General features: G+C 36.8%; 5 protein-coding genes across 15 annotated transcripts in view; 2 read left to right on the forward strand and 3 right to left on the reverse strand.

Moving 5' to 3' along the window:
- LOC116425088 (neurotrimin) overlaps nt 1-3,703 on the forward strand; it is a 124,004-nt gene extending 120,301 nt beyond the window's left edge. For all 5 annotated transcript variants that reach the window (XM_031972299.2, XM_076369112.1, XM_076369110.1 and 2 more), the window contains one exon: nt 809-3,703. In XM_031972299.2, coding sequence (XP_031828159.1) covers nt 809-915 — 107 coding nt within the window. In that variant the 3' untranslated portion in view covers nt 916-3,703. The remainder of the gene's footprint in view (nt 1-808) is intronic.
- Nucleotides 3,704-3,827: 124 nt separating this feature from the next.
- Ciao1 (cytosolic iron-sulfur assembly component 1) lies at nt 3,828-7,150 on the reverse strand. 4 transcript variants are annotated; one of them, XM_031972295.2, is made up of 5 exons: nt 6,799-7,128; nt 4,792-5,149; nt 4,533-4,647; nt 4,298-4,462; nt 3,828-4,209 (listed from the first exon to the last, which is right to left on the reverse strand). In XM_031972295.2, the coding sequence occupies exons 2-5, from the start codon at nt 5,137-5,139 to the stop codon at nt 3,941-3,943; spliced, it is 897 nt and encodes a 298-aa protein (XP_031828155.2). In that variant the 5' UTR covers nt 5,140-5,149; nt 6,799-7,128; the 3' UTR covers nt 3,828-3,940. The 4 variants fall into 4 exon arrangements, with proteins under 4 accessions (XP_031828155.2, XP_031828156.2, XP_031828153.1 ...); XM_031972296.2 differs by having other exon boundaries at nt 6,776-6,799; XM_031972293.2 differs by lacking the exons at nt 3,828-4,209; nt 4,298-4,462; nt 4,533-4,647; nt 4,792-5,149 and adding exons at nt 5,244-5,853; nt 5,999-6,460 and having other exon boundaries at nt 6,776-6,971; nt 7,047-7,150.
- Nucleotides 7,151-7,223: 73 nt separating this feature from the next.
- Nucleotides 7,224-8,319, reverse strand: Sec8 (exocyst complex component secretory 8). Its single transcript, XM_031972307.2, has 4 exons — nt 7,944-8,319; nt 7,710-7,871; nt 7,464-7,633; nt 7,224-7,400 (listed from the first exon to the last, which is right to left on the reverse strand). The coding sequence occupies exons 1-4, from the start codon at nt 7,998-8,000 to the stop codon at nt 7,313-7,315; spliced, it is 477 nt and encodes a 158-aa protein (XP_031828167.1). The 5' UTR covers nt 8,001-8,319; the 3' UTR covers nt 7,224-7,312.
- A 154-nt stretch (nt 8,320-8,473) lies between these two features.
- TfIIB (transcription factor IIB) lies at nt 8,474-11,100 on the reverse strand. The gene is made up of 5 exons (XM_031972298.2): nt 10,934-11,100; nt 10,356-10,466; nt 10,098-10,284; nt 9,558-10,028; nt 8,474-9,479 (listed from the first exon to the last, which is right to left on the reverse strand). The coding sequence occupies exons 1-5, from the start codon at nt 10,948-10,950 to the stop codon at nt 9,318-9,320; spliced, it is 948 nt and encodes a 315-aa protein (XP_031828158.1). The 5' UTR covers nt 10,951-11,100; the 3' UTR covers nt 8,474-9,317.
- Nucleotides 11,099-13,874, forward strand: Snx16 (sorting nexin 16). Of its 4 annotated transcripts, none has more exons than XM_031972304.2 (5): nt 11,099-11,237; nt 11,970-12,273; nt 12,353-12,661; nt 12,748-12,875; nt 12,954-13,874. In XM_031972304.2, exons 2-5 carry the CDS (start codon nt 12,004-12,006, stop codon nt 12,991-12,993), a joined length of 747 nt encoding a protein of 248 aa, XP_031828164.1. In that variant the 5' UTR covers nt 11,099-11,237; nt 11,970-12,003; the 3' UTR covers nt 12,994-13,874. The 4 variants fall into 4 exon arrangements, with proteins under 4 accessions (XP_031828164.1, XP_031828161.1, XP_031828163.1 ...); XM_031972301.2 differs by lacking the exon at nt 11,099-11,237 and adding an exon at nt 11,325-11,648; XM_031972303.2 differs by lacking the exon at nt 11,099-11,237 and adding an exon at nt 11,671-11,724.
- The last annotated feature ends 5 nt before the right edge of the window (nt 13,875-13,879 follow it).

A 13,879-nucleotide genomic window follows, 5' to 3' on the forward strand; every position in this document is an offset into this window, starting at 1 on the left:
CGAAAAATCCCTGCCCCCCTCCTTCCTCCAATCGCAACAGTTACTCCACCTAAACCAGTTATTGCACTCGAATCTTCTTCCGCCATCATCGTCGAATCGCGGAGAGCGCGCGTACTCGTTTCCAACGAATTCTCCGGCGATCTTACGCGACGGAAGATTCGAGTTGGCAAGCGAAACGGTGCTTTCCCCGTAACTGCGACCGTTGTCTCGACTAAAATACATATGTACGTAATTAGATGACATATCAATAATATACAACAAAGTCCTGCACAGTCCCGAATCACCGAGACGCCAAACATTCGCGAAACTTCCGAGTAACCTCGCGCTGGACCGAGGTCCGCGATCGGCCACTCGCTAACTAGCTCCTTGTTCTTTCCTTGTAATTGTGCCCGTTATTTTGAGCAACCCGGCATTATATAACCGGGAACTTTCTTGTTCCGCGCGAAAGGCTCGCCGATTCCAAGTTGCTCCACAAATTACACGAGCGGTGCGCTCCGCGCGGCCGCGGAACTCGAAAGAAGTTCGCGCTAGAAAGGAGATACCAGTCCCCGGGAAGACATTAAACCGATCCCCCCGTTATCCGGGATTCACCTGGAGCGGCGGGGAAGAGGGGAGGGCCACGAGCGTTCCACCGTAATTTCCCGCTGAATCAGTTTTTCTCCCGCGCGTCCATAATTCCCGAGGACCGTTAACGTCCCCGCGTTTGCCCGGCCTGTACACCCGCGCGGCTAGATACCAGGAAACAATTCCAATAAGACGCCGAACGCCGGGACGGAATTCAATTTGAATTTTAATCACTGATCCGCAGGGGAACATCCGGCGGCCATGCAGCACGGAGGACAGCTCAGACTGGCGAACCTGCCGTTCGTGATGATCTCGACGACGCTGCTCGCCTTCCTGAATCATCGCTATTGAGCCGGGGATCTCGTCGTGGTGCGCTCGTGACGGGAAGGAGACGAACGGAGAGAACAACGGCGAAACAAAGAACATCGGGACGCCGAAGTTTTCTACGAATCGACAGGTCGCGCCGACGCCCCGACCGAATTTCGGGGAGGTCCGGGATCCGTGAACCGCGCCGGAACGGCTGTTCCGTGGATCGAGACGATTTCCGGGCGATTACGAGCGGTTTCCGGCGGTTACGCGGATCAATCGATTAGGGGAAGATTGTATTCGGTCGGCCTCGTGCGGCCGCCATCGCGAGTTTCCACGGAGACGAGATTGTCACGCTCGGTGAGCCGCGAGTTGAAAAATGGAACGTAAAGCGATCCTTAAGCTAGGTTCTATTTGGCGAACGCGGCGGGAATAGTATGGAAACGACACCGGCGTGGTCGCGCGAGGGGGATGGGGAAGAGACGCGATTGGACAAGACTGCGGCACGAGCGGTAAATGTATTATATGAAACCGTGCTCCGTTATAACGAGTAAAGTAAGAGACACGCGACGCTCCGAGTGTCGCGGAATTGAGGATTAACCGTCTCGGTATAAGAATGTATTGTTTAAAATCCTGTTTCCTCGTTTTCTCCGGTCGACGAGCCGCGACTTCGATTATTCGCGTGCTCCGAAACGGCGGCCATCTTGATCGGCGCAAGCCTCGAATCGATTATTTCCGCGGCGGAGCGTTGCGAGAGCCGACCTCACGTTTTCCTCGGACTACCCCGTTTGATCTAAAATTCTGGGACACTTCGTATTACGGGCGTCGAATCGATGCCGAGGGAAACCGAAGGGAACGTCGACCGACCCGCCGGAAGACGCGGACCGACGCCATTTTGCTCGCGTCACGGTCAACAGACAATACATCGCGCTCGCCGGAAAAAGAGAAGAGAAATGCGAATAATCATTTCTAATCGTTCCCTTTACGACCGGACGTGTTCCGAACTTTCGAGCGTTGCTCGCCGTGAATCACGGCGCTCTCGTATCATCGGTGGGGGAGCGGGGAAAAACGGCGATTCTTTACCCGAGCGAGCGCCAATTCCATTTGTCTTCGAGTAAAAACCGTCTGTAAACGAACATCTTCTTCTTCCGGGAATGCAATTTGTATCATTCGGCCGCGCGAGGCCGCACGGGCGCGATCGGAGGTCGCCGGCATCCGGCCGGCCGCGAGGAAAAGCGTGAAAATCGTCTTCCACCGCGTAAATCGAGTGTCCGGATTAGGGGTTCCGAAATAAATCTGGATTATCTCGGGAATTCGAGCCGGACGCGCGGCGAGGGCCGCGACTCTCGAGCCGGAGGCGGACGGGGGCTCGATTCCGCTTTCGTTTCGCGGATAAGCGAAACGAGACGAGAGCGCGCCTCGAACATAATGGACCGTGCACGTCCTGGAGTCGAATTCGCGAGGACCGCGAGTTCGAAGGCAGCTAAGCTGGACTCTGTCGGTGCTGCCGCGGACAGCCCGCATTAACGCGTCCACGGAGGCGTCGCCTGGAATTAGTTAAATAAATCCGGTGGAGCGAGCGCGCGTGTTCCTTCGACGACGCCCTCGTCGTCGCACGGGTCACGGGTTCGCGTGTAGCAGCCGAGTTGATTAACGCGCGGGTCGTTAAAACCGGTAGTCAAAACCGACGTGACCCACATGCGAATTCGTGAACCCTCGGCGGAACGTCGGCCTCACCCGCGGAGATGGGTTACGGATATTAAAATCGACCTGGTCCTGGCATGGCTCGCGGACTCCTTGGGCGAGACCGGTCGACCCATTTCTGTGGGCCGCGGCGAACACGCCGGGTGCCCTATTCTAACGGGAGCGGGAGGGCGTAGCGCCGAGCCTAAGGTGTAGGTTAAAACGCGAAGCGTAAGATTCCGAAGTTTAACTGGATAGAGTTAAGGGGCGACTTTTATCGACGTCGATTCATCGGGTACGATCGACGGGCTGACCGGGGTTGCGAGTACGCTCGGCCGCGACCGGGAACATCGCGATCCACGATATTTTTGGGCGTCCGAGCTCAGGGTATACTTCCAGCACTGTGAATCCGGTGGACGTAGAATCGGAATTTATAAAAAGTGTTCATCGTGTATTACATTCCATTTCGTCGTCGGTGTAACATGTACAGGCACACAGACACAAGCGGAATGAAAGAGAAGAAGAAGAAGAAGAAGAAGAAGAAGAAGAAGAAGGAGGAAAACGATACATACAGTTACAGATACACGCACCTACATACAGAGGGGAGAGAGAGAGGTACACACAGCATCGTAAAATAACGCGAGGAATCGGTTGTTAGAGATGTAACTCTATACCTACGTTGTATATCGGATAAGTCAAGCTGTATTTACTGGACTGTTACGAGCGAATCATTTTTTCATCTATCGTTGAAACCGAGGTAGGGCGACGGCGGGACCCGCCGGGGAACGAAATTGAACGCGTGGACCTAAATTGAGGAACGTTCCAATTGGACCAGAATCACGACTGTTGTATTTCCTTTAGATAAGTTTTCAACGGGACGAACGGCGACCGTGTACGTTGTTGATGTATCCGGGAAGGGGGGGGTTTTTCCGTTTTGTAACCGTGCGCCGTGCGTGAGTTGTTGAGTGAATGCGAAACGCTGGTTAGGGACTGTACGAGAATGTAACGGGCGAATGGAGAACAAAGCGATATTTCAATAATCAAAATAAGGGAAAATGAATTCTAACGGTTACACATGTTTCAGAGATTAAATTGCGTAAGTAGTTTTTAAGCTCGTTATACGAAATGAGAAGGAAACCTAAACGCTGTTTACGTTGTAGCTGAGAATTATTTCTGTTGAACGACACGCAATATACAATGATTCTTTTATGTAACTACTTCCCTCTATTTCTCTGATCAACTTTACCAGATTGAAATAAAAATTGTCAGTCCAATAACAGGAAAGAATGATTTATAATATTATTAATAAAATTTTATCACGTATGACAGAAACAACTCCATCCTATAATTATTCCGATCGTTATTCCTCTTTTCTTGGATAGAGATATTAAACGGTTGTCAGCGGATCCGCGTCGCTTGTAGACACGCTTACTACGACGGATTTGTTTAGCATGTTGTGCAAAGTGGGTGAAAATGATTTCAAAAAGCCACGCTCGGAATCGGAATGGTTTGTTAATATCACACTGGCTCCTTTGTGAACGGCATCGAGGATATCGTGGTGCAACATCTCTCCTGTAAGGTATAGATCTGCAGAAACGTCTTTTAAAAGGGATGCCCCAGATCCAGCACAAAGCGCGACAGTATTGATGAAACCGTCTGGAATGCAGAAATATAGCTTCGATACATTTTGATTTGTTTACAGAGAAACGGACGTAAATAAAGTTATGAATTATGAATTTCATACTTGTCTGGCGAGCGCGCGCCAATCGAACGTGACTTAAGCCAGTGCGTTCCTTCACTAATCTTACAGCTTGTTCTATAGAGATTTTTTCCTTCAAGACGCATAATCTTCCAAAACCATACTCCTTGTTGTCATTATTCACGTCTATCGGTTTACTGCTCTCAAGTACTTGAAAATACAACATTGATTAGTATATAATATATAAAAGAACCTTGGCTAATTACTGATTGAAACTTACCATCTTGAAATGCTGAAGCCAACCAATCATTCACGCCTCCTTTCACTGAATCAAAAGTAGTATGTGGTGAGTATACAGCTATTTTATTTTCCAAACATTTGGCTACTATTCTCTCCTACAGAGAAAGTAATGCAATGAAGATTAATGAAGTTGAAGTGGAGAAATGTTACTTATAGAAAACAACATTGGATTAGTGAGACTAGCATTAAATTTGTTAATAAGGAAAATTTGTAATTAGAAGACAACATTGAATTAGTACCTTCCATGAACGAGTTGTTACAGATTTCATAGGCGCAAATATTAGTGGATGATAAGTAATTATCATGTCACTTTTCAAATCTAAAGCTTCTTGCATGACATCTTCGGTTAAATCATTTGTTAAAAGAATATGACATATCAGTTTTGGTTCTGTGGGTTCAACAAGCAATCCTACATTATCCCAAGATGCTGCAAGTGGTAAGTCAGCAAAACTTTTTAATGTATCCACAACTTGAGTTAATGGGACCCCAGCAGAACTAGGTTTTATGTCACCCATTGTTTGCAGTAATTTATAATGAGAAACTAGTGTTTTACAACCTTGTCTGAGTCCTGCGAGATGTTTATACATTTAAATGAACCTAAAAATAAATAAAAAAGCCAGCCCTGAAGCATGAATTTAAACATTTAAACTTAGAGTAAGAAATTTATTACAGAAATAATTTATAAAAGTCATTTTTCATTTGTTAAATACATTTACTATTAAAATATACAATTACATAAAATAACAATTAGTTTATTCGTTATAAAACCAAATTTTCACTACACCGTCATCACTAGCTGATGCAAGTTGTCCAGGAATAGAAGGATTCCATTGAACACAGTTCACATCCTGTGTATGAGCAGTGTCCATTGAACAGACCATTGTAAAAGATGATTGATGAGGATCAGAATCACTATCTTCTTTGAATATTCTAATAATATCATCACCACATGCAGTCACTAATAAACCAGTTGTTTTGCACCAGTCAATATCATAAATTGTCCTTGTGTGATAACCAGATAATGTGCACACGCATTTCCAAATTGGTTCATTGTCCGTTGTTACAATTCCTGGATCATTACCAGGTTTATATTCTTGCCATATTTTCACTGTCTGATCGTCGCTACAGGTTGCTATCCTATTTCCAGTTTTATCCCATGCAAGACTCCACACTGTTGAGGTATGAGATGACAGTGTTGCTACACAAGACCAATCATTGTCTGCTATATCTTCCTTGAATAACTTTACTGTGTTGTCATAACTAGCAGATGCTACAATTTCTTCACTGGGATGCCACCTTACCTAGTAATAATATTTATATATACTAATATATGTTTATTATATTTCATCTGACCATTAATATTCACAATATACCAATAGAAAATAAATACAATGAAACTTAAAATTCATTCCTTACAAACAATAATAATATACAATGTCTACTTACCTTCTTCACATCTTGAGTATGAGCATTAATGACAGCAGCACATTCGTATTCAGCATCATTCACTTCCCATACCCAAACAGATTTATCTCGACTACAAGTAGCCAACAACTGTCCACTGGAAGACCAACTAACACTTTTCACTTCATTTTCATGACCTTCTAATGTCACGTTACATTCAAATTGCCCCGATTTTTTATCCCATATAGCAGTAGTGGCATCAAAACTAGCTGACGCTATATAATTTCCACAAGGAGACCATGCAATTTCTCTAATAGTTCTAGTATGTCCTTCGGTGAGAATGGTTTTTATAGCCCACTTTGGTTCTTGTGGTCCCCAAATTATAATAGTTTTGTCTTCACCGCAAGACGCAAGACATGTACCCTTTGGATGCCAACAAACATTCCACACCCTTCCTCTATGTCCACTCAAAGTATGTTTTAATTCCAATGTACCCATCTCTACCTGCAAAAAGAGAACAACTCTTCAGATTTATTAAGAAAATATTATATAATTGAATGTACTGAACTCGAATATTACAGACATTAACGAGGAAACGTATTTAGGTGTGAAATGTTTGTGCATTACAATATCGGATCATTAACCAATAAAGTAATATTAAATATTCAAATATAAATGCTTGAAATATTTTAAAACATAATAATAATTTACAATAAACTTTCATGAATTTATTTTAAAACTAAGATCTAGGGATGAAGTCATTATTTCAAGATGTGATAATGATATTTTAAATGTATTACGTTCTAAAATAACCCATACATTACGTTTACTGTGACACTTACGATATGCGTTTTGAAGGCCTTTTATATTCAAATTGTGGAAAACTGAATTGTCAATAAGCGGATTCGCCTGCATATGCTTTGCAATCAATGATTATACAAAATATGTGCACGAGTGATAAGAAAATGTATCCCTCACGGAATATCACGTGCGCCATATAACCATAAACCAAATCCTATCATTGAAAGTAAAATGTACAATTAAAACTCACTACTACAAAATTACTATACATAATAAATAGATTTTATACAAATTTTGTCACTGTTGTTGAAATATGTAGAATAAACTATTTATTATGACGAACAAAACATATAGTCACTGTAGAAAACGACTTCTTGGCGGGAAATTACAAACTTATACGATAGTGAGAATTTCTATTTTCTTATCAAGCATTTAAGGAATAAATTATTTTAAAACTGAGTACATTATTTTAGTTTACAATTAATTTATTCATTATAGTACATAAATACAAAACAAAATTACAATTTATTTAGTACATCTATCTATGAGTAATTATTAATCTGATGTTACATTATATTGGGTAGGCACTGACAGTGCATCTGTATCAGTTAAAGGTAACATTCGAGTACAAGAATCAGGGGTCCTGAGAAGAAAGAAAGTTATAATATTAACATTAATATTGTATTTAAAGGAAAATAATACTTACACATCTTTTAAAAGGTGCAACACGTGTTTGTGTTCAATTCCTTCCAACCACAAATTTAATAATTCTTCCCGTTTACATCTTAATAACTGTTTACAAGCATTCAAGTTTTCTTTAACTGCGTGAATTTTTTCTCTTGAAGCTGTCACTTTCTCTGATAGAGCACTAAATATCTGTAACATAAAATATTATGCATGTCATTGTCATAATGCATAAAAACTTATTATATTAGTTGGTACATGAACTTACTTGCATAACTTGTGTAAGGTCTTGATCATGCAATGAGACAAGCTCATCAAGTCGTTGATCACTCTTTTTATATTCCTTCTCAAGTTTAGCTTTTTCTATTTCTCTTTGTTCATTAGTTTCACTTGCCGATAAAGCACGTATCACAGAAATTAATAAACCACTCTAAAGAAAGTTTTTAGATGAAACAAAGTATAACAATAATCAAATTATCTAATGTAAGTTGTTGAAACTTACTGATTCTTTTGTTGGCTTGATGCCCCTTGGAGGTTTAGTGGGAGGTATTGAATTCATTTTATATTATTGTATATACGAAAAATAACAAAAAAAAGAAGCAAACATTCACTTAAAAGGCTTATACTTTATATAACGAAAGGAGGCATTCTAGTCAGGTATGTTGTCAAACATTTACTAGCAGGTTATATTTCGTTATTTACGGTTTCAATCGAAAATTTGAAGTGTTTCAAAGGTACACATTAAAAAAAGTAACTAAAGAATTACAATGTATATACTAAGTGATTATTTACGTTACAAAACTTTTTGCTTTATATTGTTGATTCACGTACTGAACTATACAGTGACATTAGTCAATGTGACAGATGACAAATACACATGTTTTTGAATTAGGTTCTACAATAGTAGATTACAAAGGGATTAATAAGTAAATACGTAATTTATTTAAATTATTGTAACAATTTATTTCATTCAGTGATGTAATGTAAACTTGTAATTTTATACAAGATTTTTATAGAATTTGTTAAATGATTACAATAAAGGTAATTTATAGGTACTTTTGTACTAAATTAAATTTTTTTTTAAATTTGTGTATGTAAATAAATTGAAAGGTTATAAAACAACATAAATATTCGTTTCTTCTTATTTCAGTTTGAAAATTCATGTATTCATGTAAATTCCAAATGAAAAATAAAACACATTTCTTTTTAAAAATTTGATTCATAATTTATAATTGAAAATATATCTTTTGATTAAGTAAAAATATCACAACATTTATTGCATAATTGTATCATGTGGTACTTTCGAATTAAGGCCCATTGTGTTTTATTTTACACTTTATCTCTAACATTTGTCTTAAAATCAAATACAAAGTGAAGTATTGTGCTACAGGATGTTATAAATTTTTGCACATTAGACTGATAACAGTAGTATATAATATACAGTTAACATTTTCCTCATCAGAATACGAAAATTGTAGTACAAATTCTTTAACTTTGCATTTGAAATACTCTAATATAATGCATAATGCCTCCTCATTTAATCCATTGTTTTTTCTTTCAATAATAATGTATTTCATAAAATATTCGTAGAAGTGAACTTTATCATGGTCATTAATAATTATCCACACCAGATAAATTATCAAGCTATTACTCTTGCAAATACCAATATCATAGGAACAAAGTACAGCAAAAAAATAAAAAAAAAATATATATACTTAACATGTAATAAATTAGATAATACCAATGTTTCATAGATCATTTAGGAATGTATACTGCAGAGAAAGGTTGGATTATTTATAGATGATTACTGTATAACATATAACTATTGCTTCAACGTGATAAAATATACATTAGAATATAAGGCCTTGTGTTAATTTTACATTTGTGGCAATTGATCAATAGGTGTTGCAAATCTGAAATCTCCTGGAAACAATTTTCCTGCATGAGGATACATTAATTTATAAGATTGCCTAATTGTAACATCTGCTACACCAGCAATATCACCAATTTCTTTCTGAGATCTTTTGTCTTCTGAAGCCTAGGAAATAATGATAAGATATATAAATACTATGAAAATAGAATACAATACAAGAATTTGTTCAACTATATTAAATACCTGTGATGCCATGTATATTGCAGCAGCTGCTACAGAAATAGGTGATCTTCCAGGTACAATATCAATTTCCACTGCTTTTCTTGCAATATGTGTAGCAGCTCGTTGTACCATGTTTGGAAGACCAAGATTAGAGCAAAACCTTGACATAAAGTCTCCTGTAGTAATGAGGTCCACACTAGTTTCAAGAGCTTTTAGTATCAATTTGAAACATCTTCCAATTTCTTTTTTACTGATTTTACTGACTGCACAGATTTCTTTGAAAGTACGTGGTACACCTTCTTGCCTACAGGCAATATATAAACAAGCTGAAGCAATTGCATCATTAGCACGACCTTTCAAATTTTTACCATCATGCACTTGTTTAAATAAATTATTGGCTCTGTCAACAATAGTTTTAGGCAAATTAATACGATCAGCCATTCCATTAATTTCACGGAAAGCATTGATCAGTGCTCTATCAGAGCTGCTCATCTGAAAGAAACACAATGGGTTAAAATACAGAAAGGTCAGTTATATAATGCAAAAAAATGTTATACTCACTGTGCGTCTGTTTTGGTATTTTGAAGCACCAAAAGCATCAAATGAAGCTGCACCTGTACCTGGACCAATCATGGTGGATAAATCTGAACCATTAAGAAGTGGATTTTCTGGACCACCAACACGAGATGGATCAACGCCTGCTTTTTCATTACTAAATGTTCTCCACTCTGAACCAACATCTATTACTCTATTATAAAGAAGTTCAAAAGTAAGAATTTATAACACTAATGAATATATTGTTCTAAACAGTACAATTACCTGTCTCCAACAACTAATCCACATTCTGAACAAATTTGATCCCCTGCTCGATAATCTTCAATAAGTGGTGCATCTGGATGTGAATAACAACAAACTTTGTTTGTTTCGTGTCTGCAAAAGAAATACTAAGAAAATGTATACCAAATATTAATCTATACTTGCCTATAAATGTGAACAAGTATCTTTGTGTTATAGTAGTTGCTCTATAATCTTACAATTACTTATATTTATACTTGCTCCAAATCATAAGAGAGGACAAACTTGATCTAGTAAGTTTTTATATAGAAGCAACAAGGTTACAAAAAACATCTCTCTCGTTAAACAAAACAGAGAATAAGAGAAGAATATAAATCTAAGTACAGGAAAATGATTTATTCGCTTTCTTGAAGTAATGAGTTAAAAGTATATCAAAGATAAACAAACACTGTCAGATTTTATAACCAAAGTCTGTGACATTGTACTGTTTTCAAATGAATTCGACCTAATATCGAATAACAGCACTTGATATAAGGAAACACTATTGCGAAAGACATTAACAATTGTTGAAATGTATGAAGTAAAACTTCTTCAAAATTTACCTTGACGAACTTGCCATATTTTGGATTCGTGTTTTTCTACAGTGCCGCGTATGTCAGTGCAGACATTTAACGGACCTGTGAACATGCACATATGTGCACTGTATTATATGGTTGTGTTGTATATAAAGCCTACTTTACAACGCTTTTTAGCACCAGACTAGAGGTGTTTAACTTACTCCCCTCACGCTAGTAACTCAGAAACTACGTTCCCCCACTCAAGGAGTTGTCCAAACTGTTATGTGAGCAAAAACTGCTACATAGAACATGTAATGTTCAATTCAAACATGTCCAAATACCTACTCAGGTATTATTATTATTTATTTGTACTTTATTAATAAGGTTGTAGCGAAAAGGAATGATAAAAGGATCTTGTAACACCCTAGCACGTGACCAAAATTTGCATTGCATATCCAGTCTATCCTATCTCTTGTTGCTGATTATACACTACATAACTGTTTTATCTGCAATGTGTATATTCACATTTACGATTGTGGTGCACCATCTAAATAGTTCCTGTTTCGCGAAAACGGTATATTTGCAATCTCTCAATATGTCATGTCAAATTTGTATTTTTTTCTGTAAGAAAGAGATTTTAAATTAAAAGTATATGTGAATGAAATAAACTTCATACGAAGTATGATTTCACATTTTGGTTGGTGTGCGAAAAAGGAAAGAGTTGTAAAGTGATACTTAATATTTGATTATTCATATTGAGGTTAGTGTTTTGTCTCAGTTAATAAGTATGTAGTATAGTGATTAACATTAAGTGTTGAATTTCTCTTCTATACTTGGTAATCTGTTGAATTGCTGAATCATTATACAATATAAGTGAAACTGTTTCTCATGTTTTTTTTTATCTTCATTATTGTGCTGTGCTTCTTTTAAGAAAATATTGGTATTTTTATAGTATAGTTTTTGAGTATTTTGCTTTCTCTTTAAGTACATGATTATGTTAGTTTAAACAATTTTAATACATTCGTAAATGTAGTGGTTTGTGCTCTTTTAATAATTTAATTTTTCTTTTTCTTTTTTTAAGTATGCATGATTACATTTAGTTTGTTGGTGGTAAAATGTCCACGTCAGAGTCTGATGTGGGATGTATTAGTGAAGTCACACTTGCAATTAGTAAAGCAAGGGGTTCTCAATCAGGTACAGTGAGAGTACTTGATAGTCCCGACTCTGATGGATCTGGTCATTCAAATTCCTTTACCGTACAACGATTTAATTATCCTGACAATGATAATGCAAATTCAGATATTTTACATCCACCATTAACTAGTGATGACTTAAGAATACCAATTGTTGGATATGAAGTTATGGAGGAAAGAGCTAGATTTACGGTTGATAAAATTCCTAGTTGATTACATTGCAATTATGTATCAATATTTGGTACATTTACATTACATTTATTTCTTTTAGGTTTATAAATTACGGGTAGAATTGAAAAATGGAGACTGCTGGTTTGTATTTAGGAGGTACACAGACTTTGTTCGTTTAATGTCACAATTAAGAAGGCAAAAAGTACCAATATCACATCTAAGTCTACCAAGAAAAAAATGGCTTGGTGATAATTTTGCTCCAAGTTTTTTAGAAGAAAGAATACGTCGCCTACAGGCATTTGTTAATGGAGTTTTAAGCAGTCCTGTTCTCATAGGCACTGCATGTGTTAGAGAATTTTTTTGTTTAGATGAACCACCTGCCTTGTCTGATACTGTAGAAGAGTCTAGAGTTAGTGTTATAAACGAAATTTTGTTAAAACATTGAATACTGTTTAATGTATTTGTAGAACTTTATCACACAACTCTTCTTTCTAGGCAATTTTTGAAGCATTAGAGGATACTATTTATCATTTGCGTCAACAATTAAGAGAAAGGGATGCGGCACTTGCAGCTGAAACTGCTTTATGTAATGAACTTAGGAAAAAACTCCATCAGATGTTAAGGTAATAAAATAATTCAATAAAATGATAGTTATAGTACATATTTGAATAAATATCTACAGTATTCAAATGATGTTTTAGTGAAAGACAAACCTGTTTAAAATGCGGTGCATCTCAGTAACTGTTTGTACCAGTAAAACTCTGATTGGTGTAATTAGATAACTTCAATTCCAATGCATAAGTTTTGTTTATATTGTTATATTACGGATATTTAATGAGAAGATATCGTATATTACAGCTATGTTTTATGCTTTAATTTTATGGGATACTTTTCATTCTTTTCATTCTTATCATAATTGTTTCTATAAAACAAATTGTTATCCTATACTAAGTGATATGTTCCTTAGAGTAATAAGTACATTGAGCTTTGATAGCATTGACGTAACTTTCAATTAAGTTACATAAAAGCCTCATACAGGTGCCTTAAAGTAATAATACGCGAATCTCTATTTGTTGTTGTATATTTAATAGATGCAATACTTTCTCATTAATAAAAAGTGACAATGTATGAAGTGTTACACACTAACAAAGTTATAAATACAAGCCAAAGTACATTGATCTTTGGTATTTTTGTATAATTTTCTATACTTTGTAGCATTTTTACATCATGTTAATATAATTCTAAGATTGATTGCATTTTTACAATTATAATTAATATTTATAATATTTGTTACTATCAGAATATTGTAATAACAGTGTTAACATAAAAGAATTGATATTACAATATTTTGATGCTTGAAAAATATATATATATATGTACAGATATAATAAATATTTGATATTTCTGTAAATTATATTTTGCATTTTTACATGTTGAACTTTGTAATATAGTTAATATTTATTATATCTCAGTGGTTACTTTTATGAAACATTTACAATACTGCACAATATATTAAAAGATTGTTATACTTTGGATCAATTTTACAACTAAGTCTTGTATACCTGCGGAATTTTTTTTTGTTAAATTTATGAAACTTAGAAAAAATAATCAATATTATGTGATACAG

This window comes from Nomia melanderi, chromosome 7 (assembly GCF_051020985.1).
Source record: "Nomia melanderi isolate GNS246 chromosome 7, iyNomMela1, whole genome shotgun sequence".
In the NCBI taxonomy this organism is placed as follows: Eukaryota; Metazoa; Arthropoda; class Insecta; order Hymenoptera; family Halictidae; genus Nomia; species Nomia melanderi.